We start from the raw sequence: 24,021 nt of genomic DNA on the forward strand, positions 1-24,021 counted from the left end.
CAATACTGCTGTACAATATGTCAACTCCTTCAAATTCTAGACAGTTTTTAATCTCTGTCTTTACAAACACAGTATTGATATATATAGTCTGGTGACATTTCACATGGATCAATTTCCCCAGCACACATTAGCCAAGATGGTTCTGATTTAACTAGGTTCCAAAACATGACTGTTCGCCATCTCTCATTTTTTTTCTCACTGACCATATGTCTTACTTTTTAATCTTGGTAACCTACTCATCAAAAGAAAGAATAATAAAAGAAGGGAATTTCATGTTGGATAAGGCAGGCTCTATGAAGTTTTTTTGTTTTTTGTTTTTGTTTTTTTTGAGTGTTTTTTTTTTTTTTTAATAGGTCTTCATAAGACATTACAAGCTATTGAATTCCCATCAAGAAAACCTATTTCTATTTAATTGTGCTAAGTGCTAAGGTTTTACTCTTTAGATTTTCCATTTTTTTCCGCTTGTGCATTGTTCCTATGTAGGCCCCTCTGGATATGAGTTGTGAAGTCATATTTGTCCGTGCAAAGATGCTGGCATATGCTGCACTGGAATGGTCCACTCTCACCATGGCAACTCATATGCAAAGCATACATAACTTCATCCAGAAAGACAATGCCACAGTGCACACATTTTGTTGAAAGTTCATCTTGAGTACTTCTATCAACTTTCTCTGTTTTTACTACATTCAAGGGACCTTCATTTTTTACATTGGATGGTGCCTTGGTTTTCTCCTTGGAGGCACCGTTTGCAGTTGGCCCAGGTCTGGAATGCTTGATCGCCAAATCTAGAGGAATGTCATTGTCTGATCCAACAGCTGAAAAATGAGGAGGCAGATTGAAGGTGGGATAAGGCACATAGTTTTGGCAAGGATTTGGTAGGCCAGGCACATGACTCAAGTAATGTGGATTCCCAGGAACGGAGAGTTTATATTTACTCCAGAACCGCAGCCAATCAGCTTCACTCTGGAAGTCATTATGTACAAAGGGAAGTCCAAAAAGTGGGTACTGGTACTTTTCAATAGGGCTGCCTGGTGGTGAATAATTTGGGTGTTTTGCAGGTCTCATGTACTTTTCTATGGGACTGCCTCTCTCAGAACTTCCTTTCCCTTCGGAGACAGAGGAACTATTTCCTGGGTCTCCAGTACTTTCCTGAGGACTTTTTATCTGAATGTGCAAAGGTTGCATCCTTTTGTGAATATCCAGAGTTTGGCTGACCAGGACTGGCTGCTGAGCAGAATGGCTTTTAGTCAATGAACCCTGGGTTTCATATTTACTCAGGCTTGGGAGCGGAATTTCTCTCTGGTGACCTTCAGTTAAGTGATCTTCTGACCTCCTCTCTAAGGGGCTTCCATTGACCTGCTCCTCACTGTTAGCCCTTGGCTGTTTGTTGAGTTGCTCAGCCTGAAGTGCCTCTGGGTTAAGGCGCTTTCTTGTTCTTCTCCTAATGATCTGCTCACCGTTGTTTTGTTTAATGATGTTTAAAGGCCTGGGCGTCTGCAGAGAACACACACACAATACATAAAAGGGAAACATTAAGAAATACGTTAAAATGTATTAAAAGTCCCTCACAAATATAAACTATGCTTAACTTCAAAGAGCAAGGATAGGATTTATGTTACAGATTTACTAAAGCTCCTTTTGCTCGAAGCAAGAGAGGGAAATAACCAAGACACACCGAGGTAGCCTAAATACCTCATGACCATCGTTGCAGAGATGACTTAAAATGTTAATCTATTTGAAAACAAGTTTTTTTCAAACTTGACAGATTTGGGGATTACATTATTCAGCAATATTTAGAAAGTCAGTTGAAGAAATGTATTTTTTTCTGAAATATTTCTCAACAACTGAGTTGCACAGTAGTGGAAAAATGATGCTTGTTTCCTTCATCTATAATTTCAAGTGTCACTATAAAATATGAAATATCAGAGAATGAATAATCAAAGAGAAACTCACAAAAACATAAGGAGAGATGTCAAAGCCATTTAAGGCAGAGTTTTTGCTTTTGTTTTTGTTTTTTCCTACCACTCTTATTTCTCTTCCTTTAACAATATTTTCTATTAGTTATGGAATGTTTTACTTGTTAACAGGTGAAGCACATATTTTATAGAGACAGTGTAAATTTACTTGTGGCCCTGGTTCAAATCTGTCACTTTACTCTGTATTTTCAGCTAGCTTATACATTATATAAGGAGCTCTGGTAGCGTAGTGGTTACGAATCGGGCTACGAACTGCAAGGTCAGCAGTTCGAAACTACCAGCTGCTCTGCAGGAGAAAGATGAGGCATTCTGCTCCCGTAAAGATTAACAGGCTCGGAAACCCTGTGCAGGGTCGCTATGAGTCGGAACCGACTCCACGGCACATAACATAATACATTATATGCTTATGTACATGTTCAACAGGTGTTAATGCGAGCAAATGAAAACTCATAGATAAGACTATAATAAAAACTTCATTTGCAGCTCCAACTTTGATTTATAAAATGAAGGGAACAAGTTTGATAAATAAATGCTTATCAACAGATTATCAATTTTGAAGGGGAATCTTTAAATGGTCTAAAATCTATTTTATCTAACAGATAATTGAAATCAGGAAATAATTGCAACATAAAAATGTACATTTACGTACACACACACACACACACACACATATATATATATATATATAGTACATTCTTATTAGGAAAAATTGATAAATTATATATACTATACACATATATATGTGTGTGGGTATACGAAGGAATTTCAAAATTTATGGAAAAATCCCATTATCTGTGGGATAATGCACTGAACTGCAAGGTTGATTTGAACCCTATACAGGATCATTATGAGTTAGAACCGACATCACAGCACATACCCACCACCATATATTTCTTAACTATTCTAACAAAGAAGCCATCTTAATCAAGAGAGTACCTTTTCTATATTGAACACCATATGATTATTAATTTGTTTTGGAATTTTCCATTGTCATAAAGGAATTTTGAAGGAAAGAAAGATAGCATGCATGTTATTAGCAACTCAATTACTGGTTTAAGAAAGAAGATACTTGGATGTGCTCTGTATATTTGGATATGCTATATGCAGTTATTTTGTTCAGAATGTTTATATTTATAGAGTTAATATTTGTATTTAATCTCTAAAACTTTAAAAACAACTTTTTTTTAACTTTAGGGTTAATCTTTAATAAGAAATCTAAACACAATCATTATGCATTTCAATTGCTTTTAAAAAATTAATAACTAAATATATTTAGTCTCTGGAGAGATAAATATTAAAATAATTTTGCAGAAGAGTTATGCTTTTATCAGTGGTTAAATTATCATAATTTAGAAGAGTAGTAGTTTAAGTCTTGGCTTATGAATGGCCAGAGTTCAATTAAAATCATTAATGCCAATGCTCATTAAATAGAAGCTTGTAACTGAGCATAAATGGTGAGGTTAAAAAAAACCAAAAAGTACGGTTGACAGTGAGCACAGGGAATCAGTCTATCAGCTAATAATTATGATTTTTAGTTTACCACCAATTAATATTTCTGGCAGCATATATTTATTTTTTTAACGGTGCTTCCAATAGTTTACTTATGAGGGATTTTGTCTAAAATTGTATTCCCTAGTAACTGTAATCTATTCGCTGGCTTGTGCTAAGAGCATGGTAAAATGCCAAATGAAATGAAAGAGGCAGGGAAATAGATTTCTGTTTACTAAACGGGTATTTCTATTTTAAAGTCTGGTCTCTGTGTCAGATAAACTTGCTACATTAAAGCATTATGTGCCAGGAAGTCAAATGCCTATTCAGACTGGGGATTTCTGAGTATAGATTATATGGGGAATCCGAACTTGAATTTGGTGCAAAAAATTGTAGTACTTTAGTGGGCCATAAGAGATTAGTAGGAACACTTAAACCACCCAGAACCACTTCGCTTCACCCCCTTTCCTGCGTAGTCCAGGAATCAGATGCCTCACCTAAATACCCACTAGAAGCACCACCCCTTTGAGTGTACCTGATCTCTGTGCCATCTCCCAAAAGAGCCAACAGGACACTTACAATTCTGAAGATAAGTTGGAAAATAAGAATTTCTTCCCTACCTTGTTTTTCATAGTGACCATTTGAGGGTCTTCTTTTTTTAAAAAAGTGTGTATTCTTGAAATTTTGAAGAAAAGTTTCTTTCCTACTTTAATTTCACTGAATGCTTGATAACCACTAATGGGACTAGCTGTGTATGAAGTTCCCAGAAATAAATCACTTTCTTCTTTTATATCAAAAGAAGTGTAAATGCATTACTAAAGATCTCAAATGTATCTCCCCATCACATCTGCACCCTTTTCACTATTAATCACGTGAGCAACTCAAAGTGACTGTATTAAACAACCCTGCAGGGGCAGGCATGACAAACTAAGGAGTAGTACTGATCACACTGCACACCACACTACTGTTTCCTTTATAAAGCTTTTCCTGAAACAAACTAACAAGTTCTTACCGAATGAAGCTTCTGGTAGAGGCCACACGCGTTGCATACATATCCGCCATTTGCATTCTTTCGCCAGAGAGAGGTCTTTGTGGTCAGGCAATTGGCACAAAAAACACCGGAGCCTCTCCGCCTCTGAAACAGGGGGAAAAAAAACCCACATGGTCAGAGGTGAGTCACATGATCAGTGAAGTTAGACCAAATCAACCCAGGAGTTTTGTCTTTAGACTAGCAACAGTGACAGTATAAAACCACACTGCCCATAATGAGGTCAGGTTCAATTGTGTTTAATAGGCACCACTGATTTTCATTATAATTAACCCTACAGTGATGGATGAGGTGTGTGGAACACCAAAGGCTTTCCACAGAAACAGCTTTAACTTTTTGAACTTTGGGTTTTGTGCCTTTAATGATGGCTCCTAAATGCTGAGTTAGAAATTTACCTTCTAAAAGTGTCAAGACATAAGCGGAAAGACAGAACATGGCAATATGTTTAACATATTTTGAAAAAGAAGGAACACAGGCTACCTGAGTTTTAAAACATAGCAGTGTTTGGAACAAATGCAGCAAGGCCTGAGCCATTTAAAATTCTATGTGATCTGCTACTTTTTGTATGTTAATTGAGAGAATATAAGACATTTGATTCTGGTCTTTTATTTGCAATTGTAAAATCAAAAGGAAGACGAATAAAAACACCTCTATTTCCCAAAGCTAAGAAGAACAGTAGAAACTTCTGCCAACAAGACGTACAGTATTACTAATGAGAACCCTTATGAGGTGCCTGCTTTAGCCAGACAAGAGTCCCATCAATGACTATTTATCTTATTTGACTCAGACTTGGACATCCCAAGCATTTTCCAAACACAAATTAATTGTAGTAGCCTGAGTTTTGTAATCACCAGATTCAAAAATCATCGAAGAATACTGAAAAGTAGATAATTAGCTCTGCTTGTTCTATTCTTGCTATCAAGTCATGATTTTGTTAAACTTCTCCTTTAAACAAAAGTCAGGCTGTACTCTATTTGTAGGCACAAATGCTAACAGGCAGGAAATGGAATTCTCCTGCAGCAAAAAAAAGCCAGCCTGCCTTGCAACTCAGCCCTCCTTTCTCTAGGATGCAGAGTCTTTAATGATAAAATATACATGTTAGATAAGGAATGGAAAAAGTCTCACAGGAACCCAATTTTATTATAAATTTAAAATTACAAACACAATAAGTCAAAATTTCGAGGATTCATAAAATGTAGGCAATTTATTTAACTTGAATCCATACTGTAGAAGAGTGGTGTCCCTGCCAAGAAAATACAATGGTTATAATTGTACTCTGATACATTTCAAATGGAAAGCTTTCTGCAGACATAATTTTGGCTTCAAGACTGGAACACTTTCTTGGCATTGAAAGGGCATTTGATTCATCGGGTGTTTCACAATGTATCACTAAAAAGACCTGGTGAGCAGCCAGTTCCCTATAGGGTAATTTTTCCATCCAGATGCAAGTGCTATCAGAGGCCCTCGTCAGCTAAACTAATTATGATCTTGCAATTGCTGATGCCTGCTCATTCTAACATTCGACATCCTCCATTAATCATCAATACAAGGAAAATGAATGAAACGTAAAGAAATGAGGGCTGGTAAACTGCACTGCTATAAAAATCTGAAATGAGAGCAATAATTTAACAAGATCAGGGGAATGTTTTTAGTGAGAACAAAGTTGGGCTAACAATTGCCCTTTTAAACCAAGAACACAATTTCATTAGTGTAGCAGGTTGTGCTACTTTAGGTGATGTAATAAAAGCTAGATTTTTTTGAAAAGATAATCTCTGGCTCCTCTTTTTCTCTCTTTCTTCAAGTCGGAACCAGGAAAGCATCCCGTGCTTCTAACTATCATTAGGAGCCCAACATGAATGGTGTAGGTGTCAGTTCACAATAAGTTCCAGTTGGGACCTACTGCCAGAGTAGAGGCTGCTGTTTCCGATAAGTCAACGAAATATTAGAGATGGTGTTTATCAAACACTCTTGGAGCCCCCGTGATACAAAGTAAGTTGGACAGCCTAGTTAGGTTGTGATTGAAAAACTTCCCTGGGGCCATGCAAGTCTTTTTCCTAGATCTAAATAACACCTTGGGCAAATAAACACCAACTTGATCCACATAAAGGCAATGTAAATGTCCATTTGGAAACTAACCACATATGTGGCTGAGGCTCAATATTGAATGTGTAACCATTCATTCCAGCCTGCTTTTCTTTTCTTATGCCCTCGGTGCTTGACACAGCATGCCAAAGTGGGTGTAATCCTTATTTCAGCGAGCATTTCAACCCTTGCACAATTTTGTGCTTAATTCTCTTGCAAAGAAATTGCCCTTCATTAGTTAGAAGATTCTGAAATGACAGCGCTGCTTTCCACAGGCATATCTTGCTTTAAGCAGTCAGTCCTTCTGCTCCAATAAAGGTTGGTATATTTTAGATAAAGTATATCTTAGTTTAAATACATGAGGGATGCTTTGCATTCATTTAACTCTGAGAGTCAGGATAGCGTGGAGGTTATAATAGTCAGATTTAGGACCCAGGCTTGTATTGAAAACTTGTCTTTGCCCTTTGGTAGGTGAAATTTGGGGCACATTGCTTCGCCTCTCAGAGCTTGTATTTCCCATCTTTAAAGTGTGAGCTACTATGAGGACTGTGTTGGTTAACGGATACATCGAGAACAGTAACAGGGACATGGTAAATGCTCAGCAAGTAGGCTAGTTATTGGCAAGGGAATTTTATTTAGATTTCTTTTGTAAAAGAAAAAATATGTTGTTAGTTTTATATCATAAATTCATTGTATCAACCTAGTTTCTGAGCATTTGATATATGATATATAAAGACATATTATAAAATGTCTTTCATTGGTACCAATCTTATCAAATATGAGAATGGAAAGTTGAGTCAGAGTGAAATAACTAAGTGTTCACACCTAGGATTCAATAGGAGCTTGCTTGTATGGGGGTGGAGAGTGGGAGGTAGGTGAGAAGTTACCTTCCATCTAAGCACATTTATCACTTTGGTAAGCATTATAGAACTTTGCTTTGGGTACACTCGAAATTCTCAGAAGCAGGAGAGAGGGTAGGAGAAGCTGAGTGACCACAGAACCAGGACACGAATCTAAACCACAACCATAATGGAAGCTCTGCAGGCGTCACACCGTGTACGTTAACCCGGTTGGATACAGTAAGGTATTTTCTTTAGAAGCCAGCAACATCTTTAGCCCAATCAAGCACAGAGAAGCAGTTGGCTACCAAAGGAAGGCAGAATCAAAGCTCTCATACCCTACTTTTTAAAAACAAGGCTGGCCTGCTTAAAGAATCAGAAAAGCACTTCAGACTTATTTCATTGATAGCTTCTCATGCATGACAGAGTTTTAAAATATTCTGCCATTCTCCTTTATAGTATGTTTGTTTAGGACAGAAATCACATCTCCTAAAATTCATCAAATGCGCTAGACTGCAAAGTTTTGAACTTCTTTAAACTGCAAAGGTTTGAACTGCAACATTGGTGACTCAAGCTCACCAATCGCTCCTTGGAGGGTCGCTATGGGTTGGAACTGACTCCACAGCACTTAACAACAAGAAGAACCTAGAACCTATCTAGTATAGTGTTCTAGTCTTTAACAGCTAATAGTGAATAAAGTTGAATATATACTCTGCTGGTTGGTGGTTATGTGCCATGGAATCGGATCCAACTCATAGTGACCCTGTACAGGGTTTCCGAGGCTGTAAATCTTTACGGGAATAGAAAGACTCATCTTTCTCCTGTGCAACAGCTGGCAGTTTCGAACTGTTGACCATAGCCTGATTCGTAACCACTACGCTACCAGGGCTCCTTGAATATACACCAGTCTGTTATTATTTTTATCAGTACTATCCATGCTCGTCTTTTTTTGAAAAAAAAAAAAAAAACTGGTGCTCTTTTAAAATATCCTGTTTAAGTATCTTCCATTCACTTTGAAAAATACATTGTGTTGATGACTGATCACATCGTTGAAAACAAAATCAAGAAAATTAATTTCCCAATTCTGTATTCCAGTTATCAGACAGCTGATGCCAGGTATATCCTGTGAAAACAAGGTCAGGTAAAATTGGCCTTTATTTCTCCTTTATTTACATTAGTATTATCATATACGGCTAATGGTTCCACGTGTGTACATACGTATGTCTGTGCATTTAAATAATATTTCATCTATTTCCATACAAATTGTTTTTAAGAGAGAATAATTCGTCCACCACTCACAACCAAGATGAATTTATAATTACTAGTGACTGGAAACAAAGGATTGTTGTTGCTGTTATGTGCCGTGGAGCTGGATCTGACTCATAGCAACCCTGTACGGGGTTTCCGAGGCTGTAAATCTTTATGGGGCAGAAAGCCTCATCTTTCTTCCCCCATGAAACAGCTGGTAGTTTCGAACTGCTGACCCTGAGGATAGCAGCCTGATTCGTAACCACTGTGCTACCAGAGCTCCTTAAAGAAGGATTGGTTCGTGGTGGTCACGGTTATGTGCCTTGGAGTCGGTTTCAACTCACAGAGACCCTGTACAGGGTTTCCAAAGCTGTAAATCTTTACGGGAGCAGAAAGCCTCATCTTTCTTCCATGGAACAGCTGGTAGTTTTGAACTGCTGACCTTGCAGTTCGCAGCCCGATTTGTAACCACTATGCTACCAGAGCTCCTTAAAGAAGGAGTGTTGTTGTTGTTGTGAAGTGCTGTCGAGTTGGTTCCGACCCATAGCGACCCTTTATATGGTTTTCAAGGAGCAGCTGGTGAGCTTGAACTGCCGACCTTGCAGTTCAAACGGTTTTGCAGTCTGGCGCATTAACCCACAGCGCCATACCAGGACTCTTACAGAATGATTAGTAGTTGAAAAATATGGCATTGGTGATACAAACATTACAGGAGATTTCATGAGAGATTCTGCAAGACCAACAACCAATTCAGTGGAACTATCGTTGTTTTTTCCAACAACATAATCAGTGACTATACGTATGGGCCTTGCCAAGTAGAGAAGCTCAGTATCATCAGTAGGAACAAGAACAGGGGTCGACTGTAGAACAGATCATCTATTGCTCACATGTAAATTCAAGTTAAAGCTGAAAAAAATGAAAACAAGTCCCTGAGAACCAAAATATCACCTTGAGTCTATCCCACCTGAATTTAGGCACCATCTCCAGAACAGATTTGATACACTGAATATTAATGACTGAAGATCAGACATGTTGTAGGGTGACATCAAGGACATTATACAGGAAGAAAGCTAAAGGTTAATAGGAAGATAGGAAAGAAATAAAAGATTAAAATAGATACCCAAAGAAATTCATGAAATTTGTTCTTGAATGAAGTGTATCTAAAGTGAATGGAAGAAATGATGAAATAAAAGAAGTGGAAAGAAGACTTCAAAGAATGACCAGACAAGACAAAGTACTATAAAGAAATGTGCAAAAACCTGAAGTTAGAAAACAAAAGTGAAAAACATGCTAAACATTTATCAAACTGAGAGAATATAAGAAAATGTTCAGCTGCAATACTGAATGGTCTTATGGGCAAAATAGTGAATGCTGTAGGAAGCATCAAAAGAAGATGGGAGGAATACAAAGAATCACAGTAACAACAAATAGTTAGTCAATGTACAACCATTTCAAGAATTGGCATATGAAAAAGAACTGATGGTATTGAAGGAAGAAATCCATGTTACATGGAAAGCAGGGGCAAAAAACAGGTACCAGGAATTGATGGAATACCAACTGAGAGGTTTCAACCAATGGATGCAACAATGGAAGCACTCATTCATCTATGTCATCCAACTGAAAGAGACACATGTTTGTGCCCATTCCAAAGAAAGGTGGTCCAACAGAATGTAGAAATTATCTAACAAGATCATTAATGTTACACACAAGTCAAATTTTGCTGAAGATAACCCCAAAATGGTTGCAGCAGTACATCATAGAGAATCGCCAGAAATTCAAGCCAGATTCAGAAAGGACACAGAATGAGGGATAGCATTACTTATGTCAGATGGATCTTTGTTGAAAGCAGAGAACACCAGAAAGATGTTTACTTGTGCTTTACTGACTTTGCAAAGGCATTCAACTGTGTGGATCATAACAAATGATGGATAACACTGCAAAGAATGGGCATTCCAAAACTCTTCATTGTATGGAACCTGTACACAGACCAGGAAGTAATTGTTACAACAGATGAAGGGAGTACTGTATGATTTAAAATCAGAGAAAAGTAAGTGCCAGGGTGGTACTGTTCAATAAGCATTTTGAGCAAATAATCCAAGAAAATGAATTACATGAAGAAGAATTTGGCATCAGGATTGGAGACAATCTATTAAACCACCTGTGAAATGCAGAGGACAAAATCTTGTTAAAGTGAAGAGGATTTGAAGGATCAGAGACCACAGCCTTTCAGTATGGACTACAACTCAACACAAAGAAAACAAAAATCCTCACTTCAGGATTAATAAAACAATATCATGATAAATGAGAAAAGATTGAAGTTGTAAAGAATTTAATTTTATTTGACATACAATCAATGTTCATAGAAGCAGTAGTTGAGAAACATATTGCATTGGATAAATCTCCTGCAAAAGACCTCTTTCCAGTGTTAAAAAAAACAAAGATGTCACTTTGATGATGAAGGTGTGCTCGACTCAAGCCATGGTATTTGCATGTCATACATTCGTATTGTAAAATAAACACTAGACTGCTAATCTCAAGGCCCACAGTTCAAACTCATCAAAGCTGCTCCTTGGAAATCCTATAAAGAACCTACTTGAGGACACTTAACAACAACCTATGCAAGCAAAAGCTGGCCAATGGCTAAGGAAGACCAGAGAACCGGTGCCTTTGAATTACAGTTAATTCAAAGGACATTGTTGAATACATCCTGAACTGACAGAAGAAAAAAAAAATTCTTGGAAGTGCCGTCAGAATGTTCCTCAAAAGAGAGGATAGAGACTTCATCTCATTTACTTTGGACATAACAGAAGGGACCAGTGCATGGAAAGGACACCATGCTTTAAGAAAACAAAGGGACAGGAAACAAAGAGGAAGACCCTCAACAAAATGACAAAATGAAACCACATAGTGGCTGCAGTAATGTGTCAAACAGCAATGATTTCTTGAGGACTACACAGGACCAGGCATTGTTTTTTTCTATTGTCCACAGAGTTGCTATGAATCAGAACAGACTTGACGGCATAGAACACATGAGTAATATTTTATACTTGGTTCTGTGCAGGAGTCGGGAGAATTAGGAGCCAAATGTATAAAGGCACTCCTGGGAGAAGTCCCGATAGTAATAAGGAGCCAGTGGATCGTACCAATAAACAGTCCTGAAGACACAGTGGTTAAAGGCCTCAGCTGCTAACTGAAAGGTGAGAACCCATCGGCTACTATGCAGGAACAAGAAGGGGCAGTCTGCTGCTGTAAAGACTGTTGCTGTTGTAAGTGCCATTGAGTCAGTCTGACTCAGCAACCTGTATAGGGTTTCCAAGGAGCAGCTGGTAGGTTTGAACTGCTGACCTTCTGGTTTGCAGTCCAGTGCTGATCCTTTGCTGATCCTACAATGCCACACCAGGAGTTAGCCTTGGAAATGCTACGGAGCAGTTTTCTGCTCTGTGTTTCAGGGTTGTTGTGAGTCAGAATCAATTAGACAGCAAGGATCTGACTTTGTGGCACAACAGGATAAGCACTAGACTGCAAGGTAGGCGGTTCGAACTCACCAGTCGCTCCTATAGGAAACCCTACCTGATGGCACTTAACAACATTTAAGCACTAGACTGTAAACCCCAAGGTCAGCAGTTCAAACCCACCAACTGCTACTCTGATACCCTAAACAGGGTTACTAAGTGTTGGAATTGACTTGACGGCACTTTAACAACAACAATGGGACACTTGAGGGTCATATTTAGCATTATTCTTAACCTCCTCTAAGACTGAAGGAAAGCTGCACTCACATGTTGAAAGTTACAACACAGTCATAGCGTTCTCTGCCTGTGAACATCTCTAAGAAGTCTACCTTCCACTTGTATCTTCTTGTTGCTGTTAAGTGCCATCGAGTTGGTTTTGGCTCATAACGACCCTATATACGGTTTCTGAGGAGCGACTGGTGAGTTGGAAACACTGACCTTACGGTTCAAACTGACTTTTCGGTCCAATGTTTATCCTACTAAATAGAACAACAGTGACGGAAGGTCAATCCTAAACCCAAATACACATAACTAAAAATTTTTACAGAAAACATTCTGGAATCAACAATGCAATAAAATTACTATTTTTTAGCCTAAATTTTAAATAATTTGAAGAGCTGTTTCTAGATCAAATTTGTTCTGTTTCTTTGTTACTTCTGTTGGCTGGTAATTTCTGGTGTAAAAAGGATGATGATAAGAACATGTCATTATAAAGAGTTTTGAGGCAAGGTCAGTGATTGTCCTAGTAAGTTCTTTTCAGCAATAATTACTGCTAATTCTCCCGATTACTTGTTTCCTTCCTGTATTTCAAATGTACTGTAATCAGAATACAGATTTTCACAGCAGCAATCTAAGGAGAAAATCACCCATCCCAGAATTTAAAACAGACAACGATGCACCCATTTTCATATATGTTTACGTATATGACTACCACCACACACACATATTTCCTGAGGTGGAGTAAACCAAGTACAATGATTAAATAATTACCTAAGGAAAAAACAAAACAAAAACCCAACATTAGTCTTTAGAGTTTATAGCTAACCATGGCTTGAGTGTTATGATAGTTTAATTTTTCTCAAAGCATCTTGTGTAAATTTTACTTTTGGGCAAATTCTCAGTTATATATCATTCGGGGTAGAGACTTGGCACATATGTAAAGCCAGATGCGACTTTAGAGAAAATAAAGACACTGCTTTAAGTTGGTCCAGTTGGTTTTATTGTTTAGTATATTTTATTATTTGAAGATTAACCAAGAACAACAACAAAAAAATACGGTTTTTGAATTTTATTATTAAGAACTCATTTCATTTGCTTAAATTTGATTTAATTATTCATTCAAATAGCTTAACATTTAAGAGACATGGCTATTCATCTTCAAGATAATAGAAGACTTCATTGGTTAAAGAATTTGTACAGAAACAATCCTTTTTAGTAGTTTTCTAAGAATAAGAACCATACTGACACTGTGTAATTACTTAACAAGCCTTGATAGGCAGAGTATTTACTCACATTTATTATGGTTTTTAAGGAGCTCTGGTAGCGTAGTGGTTACGAATCGGGCTGTGAACCTTAAGACCAGCAGTTCGAAACTACCAGCCGCTCCACGGGAAAAAGATGAGGCGTTCTGCTCCCATAAAGATTCACAGCCTCAGAAACCCTGTACAGTGTCACTATGGGTCGGAATCAACTCGACGGCACTTAACAACAAATTATGGTTTTATATCTTAGCCATTTAAAATCAAATCAATCTGAAATTTGATATATATTTATTGTTAGTCTGAATGCACCCCAAATATTTCTAACGCTTTAGATGATTCCTGTGTTTTTATTCAATGACACACAAGGCTTGGATAGAACATTCTGATGCTAGTTACTGTCCTAAAACTATAATGGTAAATTCAATTCAATTGATTCCTGGGATTAAATGAGTGTCCACCATGTGCCCAGAGAGAGAGGCTAAGGCTGCAGTGATGTGTAAGGCAAATATGGACTACAGAGTATTCAGTAGAATCTGATAAAAACGTAATAAGCAAGGAATTAAGTGCCACAAACTGAGATTGGTCATGAACATTGATAGTTAAATCATGTAATCATATGGAAAATTTTCTGGATTAATGCAACAAAAAACGAAGACTATTTTCTCATGAATAAATTTCATCCAAATGCTGAAAGACATCTAAAAGTCATAAGGTTTGCCTACCCTTTGTTTTCCTTTTAAAAATAGGAAATAGTTCAGTCATTTCAGAAACTATTTGACATTGTTTATCATCTCATTGATAATATTCTCCTACCAATAATATTATATTCATTACCAGGAGTCCTGGTGTGGTGTTACAGGATAACGCACCAGACCGCAAGGTCGGTTTGAACCACAAGGTTGGTGATTCAAACTCACCAAATGCTCCTTCGAAACAGAAGTTGGAACCAACTCTACCGCACTTAAACAACAATATGTATGACAGTCATAAACACATTATTTAATTCATCTCAACCATATTGGTAATCAACAACAACAGCATATTGCTAATGAATTGTTGTTGTTTTTGCTGTTAAGTGTCTTTGAGTTGGTTCTGACTCTTAGTGACCCTGTATAGGGTTTCCAAGGAGCGGCTTGTGAGTTTGCAACTCAGACTTTGTGGTTCATACCTTATGGTCCAGTGCTTATCCTGCAGCAACACAGCAGGACTCCGTCATATATATTGCTGTTGTCGTTAAGTGCCGTCAAGTCGATTCCAACACACAGCGACCCAGAATAGGGTTTCCAAGGAGCAGCTGGTGAGCTTGAACCACTGACCTTGCAGTTCAAATGACTTTGCAGTCTGACGCATTAGCCCACAGCACCACACCACGACTCCATCATATTGGATACTCAAAATTTGCTGATGATTGTTTTTTAAGTCCCAACCACTATTATTCACCAAGTGAGAGACACAGAAAGTCACCCCCTCTCCCTAATGGAATTAACAGTCTATTGATTCCACACTAACTGATGATACAGAAAATATGAGGCAGCAGCAAAAATACCTTAAAAATAGACAATGGTTTACAATGAACACCTCTGTAATTAACAGTCAGCATTCTACCTGTTTAGCAAAAGCAGGGAAAGAACTTTACTAACAAAAAGCAGCCATTGCCAATATCCTGAAATTTTTTTTTAAGCTTTTGTGAATTGAGTGCTAGTTTACATGGGAGAACATCAGTTTTGCACTCATCCTATCCTATTTTGTTTCATTGCACTGATTACAACAGGCTGGATTTTGCTTCCCAATAAATTGTGAAGAATTATCTGAAACGGGCTGTACAGCGAGTCTGTGCCTGTTTTTAAAGCAGCCCTCTTTGCCCTTAGATTTCTTGCCAGAAAACGGAAGAGACTCTTAAGGTTCAGCCAAGCACCCATCTTATAATCATCTATCTCAAAGTTTGTAAACAAAAACGGGTTGCCTTGATTATTAAATTCGCATCCTCAAAACATCAGCAATAATAATGTAGACCAACGTAAACTAAGCTGACATCCCTGGCTAGGAGCAATAGAACAACTTTTGTTTCAGGGCATGAGGTAATACATACTATAGTAATCAATCATCAATCATACATTGTGTGCAGGTACAAATGTGCCCAAGATTCGTCCCACTGAAACGTCACCAGAGGGGATGTTACACACTGGATAGATAATAGGGGTCTGAACACATTAGCTCCATCTCTTCTGAGATGCAACTGATGGCTCTTCCAGTTGGATAACCAGGAAATGACAATTTCCCAATGTATATCGCATTGTACATATTTTCACACTGTATTTTGTAATCCACTACATAAGTCTAAAGGACCTCATCTCTCTCTCTTGTCATATTTGGTAAATGATCAAACCAAACATCCACTGTCATAGGCAGATTAGATAGCGGAATCAGGATTAGAAAAATGCAGATTGTTTGCAATTCTAACCTATGCTGTTTCCACAATAATGTTCTGCCTTCAGAGCAAGAATGCATTTTGACAGCTAAAGATACGGTTGAAAATTTATGTCTGTACTGTTTGTTGTATTTCATTTCATTTAAAAACCATTAATGTTAAAATAATGATTCAAGTCTCTCTCTGCTTCTACTTCTGCCACCAAGTATCCATTTTCACCTTTCCTTCAGTTACAACAATTGTTAGAAAGTCGCTCTACAGGGATTTTCTACAGTGCCAATACCAAAATCTGATACTGAAAAGGAGGTGGTGGTGGGGTAGTTAGTGGTGGAGGTGGGATAAGCTTTCTGGAGTCCAGTTTAAACAAATTTAGCACCTGTTAAGCACCCTTGACACAGTCCTGGAGTGGTGCTGTGGGCTAATGCGCTGGACTATAAAGTCAGTTTGAACCTCAAGGTTGGCAGTTCCAGCTCACTAGCTGCTCCTTGGAAACCTATACAGGGTCACTATGGGTTGGAACTGACTTAACAACAACAACAAAGCAACCTTGGACTTGAGAATATAAGAAGTGATTCTTTTTGAACATTTGTTGTTCTTACTTATGTAGACATGGTATTTCGTTTACGTGTGATTATAGGACCACATCACATTTCAAAAAAAAGCTAAAATTTCAGGGGTAGAGACTTCTTTAGGAATAGTTTAAAGTTCATAAATTTCAGCTTCTAAGCACCTAATTGAAGGGAAAAAAATACTTCATATATTATATATGTAAAGGAGCTCTGGTAGCGTAGTGGTTACGAATCGGGCTGCTAACCTCAAGGTCAGCAGTTCGAAACTACCAGTGGTTCTGTGGTAGATAGATGAGCCGTTCTGCTCCCGTAAAGATTTACAGCCTCGGAAACCCTGTGCAGGGTCACTATGAGTCGGAACTGACTCCATGGTACTTAACAACAATTCTTACAATAAATCATGCTGATGGTGGTTATTTTGAATAAATCAGAGAAAAAAAAATAATGAAAATTTCTTCTGATTTTAGCTAACAGTAACTGATTCAGGAAGCTTAACCATGTTCATGCATCAGTAGTTCCTCAATGGTTCCTAACTCTGTGGGAGTTCATAAACACTTACATTAAAATGAACACTTTTGATAAAATTTACAACTCTTGCCAGAAAAATTAACATGTGCAAAATATCTTACAAGTAATTTAAGGATGCACCCAAAGACTGTTATGTACTCCGGTGCCCGAGAGTCCAAAGGCTAGTAAGAACCCCTGACCTATATTCTCCCATCAGTCAACATGAATCATCGGGCATTCTAGTTTTCCTTTTATTGATGATGTGGAAGACACTATCTGTTGCTGTTGTTAAGTGCTGACAAGTCGGTTCTGACTCACAGTGACCCTGTTTAGAGTTTCTGAGGCTGTAAAACCTCGTGGGAATAGAAAGCCTCATCTTTCTCCCTTAGAGTGGCTGGTGAGCTTGATGTAATGAATTTGTGGTTTGCAGTCTAGTGCTTGTCCTACTGAGATACTATGCTTCCTTGACTTAAACCTTGTGTCTAAAACTGCGTCCTAGTCTCTCAGTTTAGGCAAAACAAAACAAAACCAAAACCCCAGATCATATTTTATAAAAGTATTTCAGGAATCAGCTCTCTGGTAAACACCCTTTCTTGACTACTTTTCGTGACATCTTTCAGTCACAATCATGACAGCTAGTATTTACACCAAGTACTTACTCTGGGTAAGATAACATATTATAGGTTTCATTTCACTATCTGATTTCTCTTCCAAACCAATCTTAAGAAGCAGACATGGTAATAAGGATGATTCCCTTTATTTCACAGATGCGAAAATGGAGGCTTAGGGACATTTTCCAACTGCTAAACAGTGCAGCCAAGATTCAAACCCAGGTCTCCTTCATGCAGTGCTGGAGTTCTTAAACACATATCAGGCCCCATTACTAAAGAAGTGATTTGGGAGTTTTTACCAAATTATATTTCACTATAAACTTTGTTTTATAGAAACCTTATCTCTTCACACCACCCTATCATAGCTGATTGAATTTATGCAAGTTTTGGAGGACCAGAGAGAACTGGCTTCTTCTTGACCAGATATGGGCAGTGAGCTATTCTGAGGTTAATAGATACAGTCACAGCCAGTGGGACAGAGCATTGGACTGATGGATAGATAGCCAGAAGTGCAGGAAGGGTATGGGACGCAGTGCATGCATTTTGATCTTACTGTCCCCAAATAAACAAATAAAACAAAGAGGTATGTGAAATTAGTCTCTATTTAGAATAGAATTAGGGAGTGTGAGGTCTGTCCCATGTCAGGAAAACTGCAAACAGTAAACTGTTAGTTTTTGCCCTCAACTTGACTGGAGATAGGACAGGAAAAAGGCGCTGTGGTTTTGACAAGTTCTGCACACACACTTGTTCAGGTAGCAATTCACTGGGTTAGTTTTTCATAGCTGTATTTTACCAGACACAGAGAGAGACCTTTTGCAATATTTAATATCAAACATAGAATACCACCAATGCTGAAAGATAAGGTTATCTTGTCAAATTCCTCAGGATTCAGAGACTATGACAAGATTTATACTTATTTTACCTTAAACATTCTATTATTCCATATAAACATCTATGTTCCTCCTCTACTCATTAGGTTTAATTTGTACTTTCATGTATAGTACAATTTCTGTTTATTACAGATCAGCAAAGGGGCACACATTTTTAATTCTAAATGTTATTTACAGGCTATCAAGTTGAGATGATACAGCCAGTATGGATCAGATGGTAAAGTATAGCATGCAGTCTGCTCAGCTTAATTGCATTTTCATAACAAACAAAAACAAACTATAGAAATGTAAGTGTTAACTATACGGTGGTTCAAAATAGGTAAGGATAATCTTTAAAAATATAAAAGTGTCAACAAGGGACCCTCATACCAAATATACAACTTGACTAATTACTTGATTATATTGGACATCTTTTATCATTTCATTGTTTAGTAATTTTAAACACATGAGGCTGATGGATATGGTGGCTGGGGGAGGAATCCAACTTCGATGGCACATGAGGAGTCTTGGCGTGGTGCTGTAGGGTAAGCACTGGACTGTGAATCTACCAGCCAGTCCTTGAAAACACTATAGAGTATTGCTGTGACTTGGAATCAACTTCAGAGTACTTAAGAACAACAACAACAACGGCAAACGAACTTGAATGCTACTTAACTTTGGAATCTAACTAATTCTTTAAACATGCTACTGCATTTTTACGTTTCCATGGGTCACATTAAATCATAGTTTTTAAATACACTTTCCCAATGGTTAAAATGAATGTGTGCTACATTACGCCATTGTTCAAATGGAAGATGTGTCTTTAATTAAGAGTTGTTTGAATGCTACAGGCCAATGGAACATGAACAGATCATTTCATTATATGGAATCTATGTGTACATAGGGGAATCTAAGTTGATTTTTAAAGTTCCAATGTAAGTATTTTAAAAAGACAACTTGGAATTATGAATTTCCTTAACAGTAATGATGTCACTTTGTAATAACTGAAATCTATTCATGGGAAACTGCTTCTTCAATAACTCACCCAGTCAATTACACAGGAAAGTACTGTAATAGGCTGTCCCCTGTCAAATAGCTCACGTACACGACTTCCTTTTCAATTACCAACTTGTCTGCACTGCCGTCTGTAAAAACGAACACATACCTTGTGCTGCCAGTTTCTGCATTTAGCACTTTCATGAGCGGGCTGGCTGCAGCTGCTCATGAAGAAAGCAATGATTGTCTTTGTTTATATATACATAGTGTGTCCCGCCAGTACCACCATATCAGCTCCAGGTAATGTATTGTCTTGGGTCAGGGACTGCGCTCAATAGCCTAACTTGGGCCTGGCTCTCTCTCTGATCTGCAGTTTGTTCTTCACACCATATCACTTACCAAGGCAGCAAGGGAAGAACTACTGCATCCCATAAGTATACTCCAGACTGCCCTTCAGTCATTTGCAGCAGAAAAACAGTTAAAATCATTTTGGACTCTTGAATTTTTTTATACATTGAGCAGAATATCAGGAAACCAATACTAAGACCTGGCAGCACAGACGGAGACATGAAATTCTTGGCGAAAGATTATTTCATGAGAGGGGCTCTGAAATGTAACATATAGTACCTTACCTAAGACTTTATTTTCCCCCTGACTCATATGCAGTCTCTTTTCCTGTTGACATTATGCACCCCGTTCCAGCCCCCAGCAAAGTATTAAACTGTTGACAATCCTATAAGATACAAGGAAATTATACAACAAACTACTCTCAATTTTTAAAAGTGCCTTATCTAAAAGAAACGTTTCTCTGTATTGTGAGCAATAAAAGGAAAAGACTGCTATTTATCAAGTTCACAAACAAAATCACAATATTTGAAAGAGAAAAGATTCATCGGGAAGCTGACATTTAGAGCATGTAAATGAAAAAAGAAAAGGAAAACAAAACAATCTGACTTAGTTGCTACTTATCCTGTGGTATTTCCCATTTGCAAATGTACCCCTAAATCTTTCAGAATAACTTTTCTGATTCCTTACATATACAAGTCACTACAGGGTACTGAAGGTTTCTAGAAGGCAGGGCCTAACTTCATTTCTCAGTCTTTGAATTAGTACTGTACATTGTTGTTGTTGTTAAGTGCTGAAAAGTTAGTTCCTACTCCTAATAATCCTGTATAGTTCCCAAGCTTTACATTTTCAAGGGACCCAAAAGCCCCATCGTTTTGTTGTGGAATGGCTGGCAGGCTTGAACCACAGACCTTGTAGTTCACAGTCCAGTGCTTATCATATGAAGCCACCATGCTCCTAGCACTGTACGTATTGTTGTTGCTGTTAAGTGTCATTGAGTTGGTTCCGACTCATAGGGACCCATGCATAGACTGAGGAGTGGCTGGTGGGTTTGAACCACTGGTCAATGGTCCAGTGCTTAATCTACAGTACCACACTAGACTCCTGTACATACAGGGATTTTAATTAATAGCAACTTATTTGAACTGACCTTTATAACCTGTGATACACAGATGATACAACCTTGCTGTCTGGAAGCAAAGACAAATGATGAATATCAAAGACCAGAGCCTTCATTATAGATGGCACCTCAATGTAAACAAAATGAAAATCTTCACAGCAGGACCAATAAATAACATAATGATACATGCAAAAACTATTAAACTTGTCAAAGATTTCATTTTATGTGGATCTACAATCATCTCATAGAAGCAACAAATGACATATTGCATTGGGCAAATTTTCTGCAAGATTTCTTCAAAGTGTTAACGTGCAAAGATGTCACTTTGAGGACTAAGATGCAATTGACCAAAGCTATGGCATTTGCAATGGAGCTCTGGTAGCGTAGTGGTTACGAATCGGGCTGCGAACCTTAAGGTCAGCGGTTCGAAACTACCAGCTGCTCCGCGGGAGAAAGATCAGGCTTTCTACTCCTGTAAAGATTTACACCCTCGGAAACCCTGTATAGGGTCGCTATGGGTCGGAACCGACTCGACGGCTCTTAACAACAACATGGCATTTGCAATAGCCTCATATGCATGCAAAAGGTGGACAGTGAATAAAGAAGACTGGGGAATAATTGATTGATTTGAATTACAGTGTTGGCAAAAATATACCATGACTATATTTTTATGAATATATATATATATGTATTATATATATGTATTGCATATATAATACATATATATATTCAAAAAATATAGTCATGGTATATTTTTGCCAACACTGTAATTCAAATCAATCAATTATTCCCCAGTCTTCTTATACATACATACATACACACACACATACATACATACATACGTATGTATGTATGTATATATATATATACACCATGTATGTATATATATATATACACCATGGACTGCCAGATAATGAACAAGTCTGTTTTGGAAGAAATATGGCAGGATTGTACTTTGGACATGCAAGGAAGGACCAGTCCCTGGTGAAGGACATCATGCATAGTACAGTGGAGGGTCAGCAAAACTGAGGAGGACCCTTAAACAGATGTACAGACACAGTGGCAACAACAATGGATTCAAGCACAATAACCATTGTAAGGATGATGCAGGACCGGGAAACGTTTTCTTCTGTTGTACAAAGAGTTGTGGGTTGCTACGAGTTGGAATCAACTCAGTGGCTCCTAACAATAACAACAAATACTGGTAAATTTAATAAAGAGCTGTTCTCTTAAAACATACATAATGGAGTCCTGGCGTGGCGCTGTGGGTCAATGCGCCAGATTGCAAAGTCATTTGAACTGCAAGGTCGGCGGTTCAAGCTCACCAGCTGCTCCTTGAAAACCCTACACAGTGTCGCTATGGGTTGGAATCAATGGCACTTAACAACAAACATACATAATGCGACTGAAGGATTATACTTAAAGCACAGCTTCATTCATTAAATATACATGATAAATTGCAGTCATTGTTATCAAAAGCTGAATTCGACTAAAAACAGTTCCACTTTTGTGTGGAATGAGTATTTTCATTATTATGGTCTGAAATATCCTAGATATTTAGAAACAACAAATGTAAAATCAAATTAGTGAATATTGTACTCACGTTTAGACTATATACTTTTGGAGGAGAAAGAAAAAGAATGGGCCTTATTTGCTTGATTGCTAACTTACTGAGAAATGTGTAGAATTTGTAGACTCTGTATATGTTGGTAAGTGTATGCATGAATATCCACATACACACATAAATGAATTCATTGAAATATTCCCAGTAATATCAACAAGTGAGACAAAAATTTCTTGAGTTTCCGGAAAAGTTAAAAATATCAAGAACGATATGTACCAAGGACTACTATAAACAAAGGAAGAAAAAAGAAAGAAAGTGATAGAATACAGAGGAGAATGTTTTATATCTCAGTCTAACAACTGTGGAGTATAATCAATAGAAAATGTGACATTGTGCGATTCACATTTATTACTGATTTATTTTTATTACTATGTTAGATTTCTCTCAATTCACATGTATAATGAATTCACATGAATAATTATGTACGCGAGATACCCAATACTGTACTTGACATATACTAGGCACTCATTGGACACTGAATTCCTTACTTCTCTCCATTAATTTCAGCACACATTGAATAATCAGGTCTCAAAAAGTAAAGCAAATGCTAAAAATCTTTTGGGGACAAATATATCCAGATAATCACCAGAATACTTATCAAAAAGTAAACTCATGAGTGATAAATATTTTATTTTTGCAGGTTGTAAGCATCTGCCTGGTTTCTGCTAACGGTAAATGAACACTTGAAGAACCTTCTTCAAAAGCTTTGTGGAAAAAAATGCAATGGAGAGATAATGGAATTTCCCTTTAAACTTTGTGAAGTCCCTTCTTATACCGTGGTACATTAGCTAATTACCACCATTTACTGTCAGCCACACACCTTATACAACATTTTGACATGCATACACATATGGAAATCAATATCCATAGCTACATGTATTTGTGCATGTATACACAAAACTTAAACTAATGGCTGCACAAATATTATTTTATTTTTCTAACATAAAGCAAGTATGGATAGTGATTCTAAAACAGCCACATTTAGGTGACTGTCTTAAAGAATGTTTACCACATCCATAGTAAATATATTTAAAAATATAAGTATCTCTACTTAACAACAACAATGTTCTCTCTCCTTCCCTCTTTCTCTTTCTCCCATTCTCTCTTAAGACTATTTACTTAAAGAACTTTAAGGATTGATTGACTGCATGAACCAGTCTAGAGATAACTCAATTACTTCTTTCACAGAATTTAAGAGTCTATCAAGACACATATTTCTTACCCCCAAAACTGAATGGAAATGTAAGGAAGGAAGAATGGCTTCTAGAACATAAAAGA

At 37.5% G+C, this 24,021-nt stretch overlaps 1 protein-coding gene across 3 annotated transcripts in view; it reads right to left on the bottom strand.

Annotated features, from left to right (window-relative positions):
- Nucleotides 1-341: 341 nt before the first annotated feature.
- Nucleotides 342-24,021, bottom strand: part of TRPS1 (trichorhinophalangeal syndrome I) — a 311,159-nt gene continuing 287,479 nt past the window's right edge. For 2 of the 3 annotated variants that reach the window (XM_006830659.1, XM_006830661.1), the window contains exons 5-6: nucleotides 4,477-4,599; nucleotides 433-1,494 (exon numbers count right to left, since the gene is read on the bottom strand). In XM_006830659.1, coding sequence (XP_006830722.1) covers nucleotides 433-1,494; nucleotides 4,477-4,599 — 1,185 coding nt within the window. Of the gene's footprint in view, nucleotides 1,495-4,476; nucleotides 4,600-24,021 lie in introns of all 3 variants that reach the window. The other variant, XM_006830660.1, reaches the window with a different exon arrangement.

The sequence above is a fragment of the Chrysochloris asiatica genome, unplaced genomic scaffold (genome assembly GCF_000296735.1).
Source record: "Chrysochloris asiatica unplaced genomic scaffold, ChrAsi1.0 scaffold00001, whole genome shotgun sequence".
Taxonomy (NCBI): Eukaryota; Metazoa; Chordata; class Mammalia; order Afrosoricida; family Chrysochloridae; genus Chrysochloris; species Chrysochloris asiatica.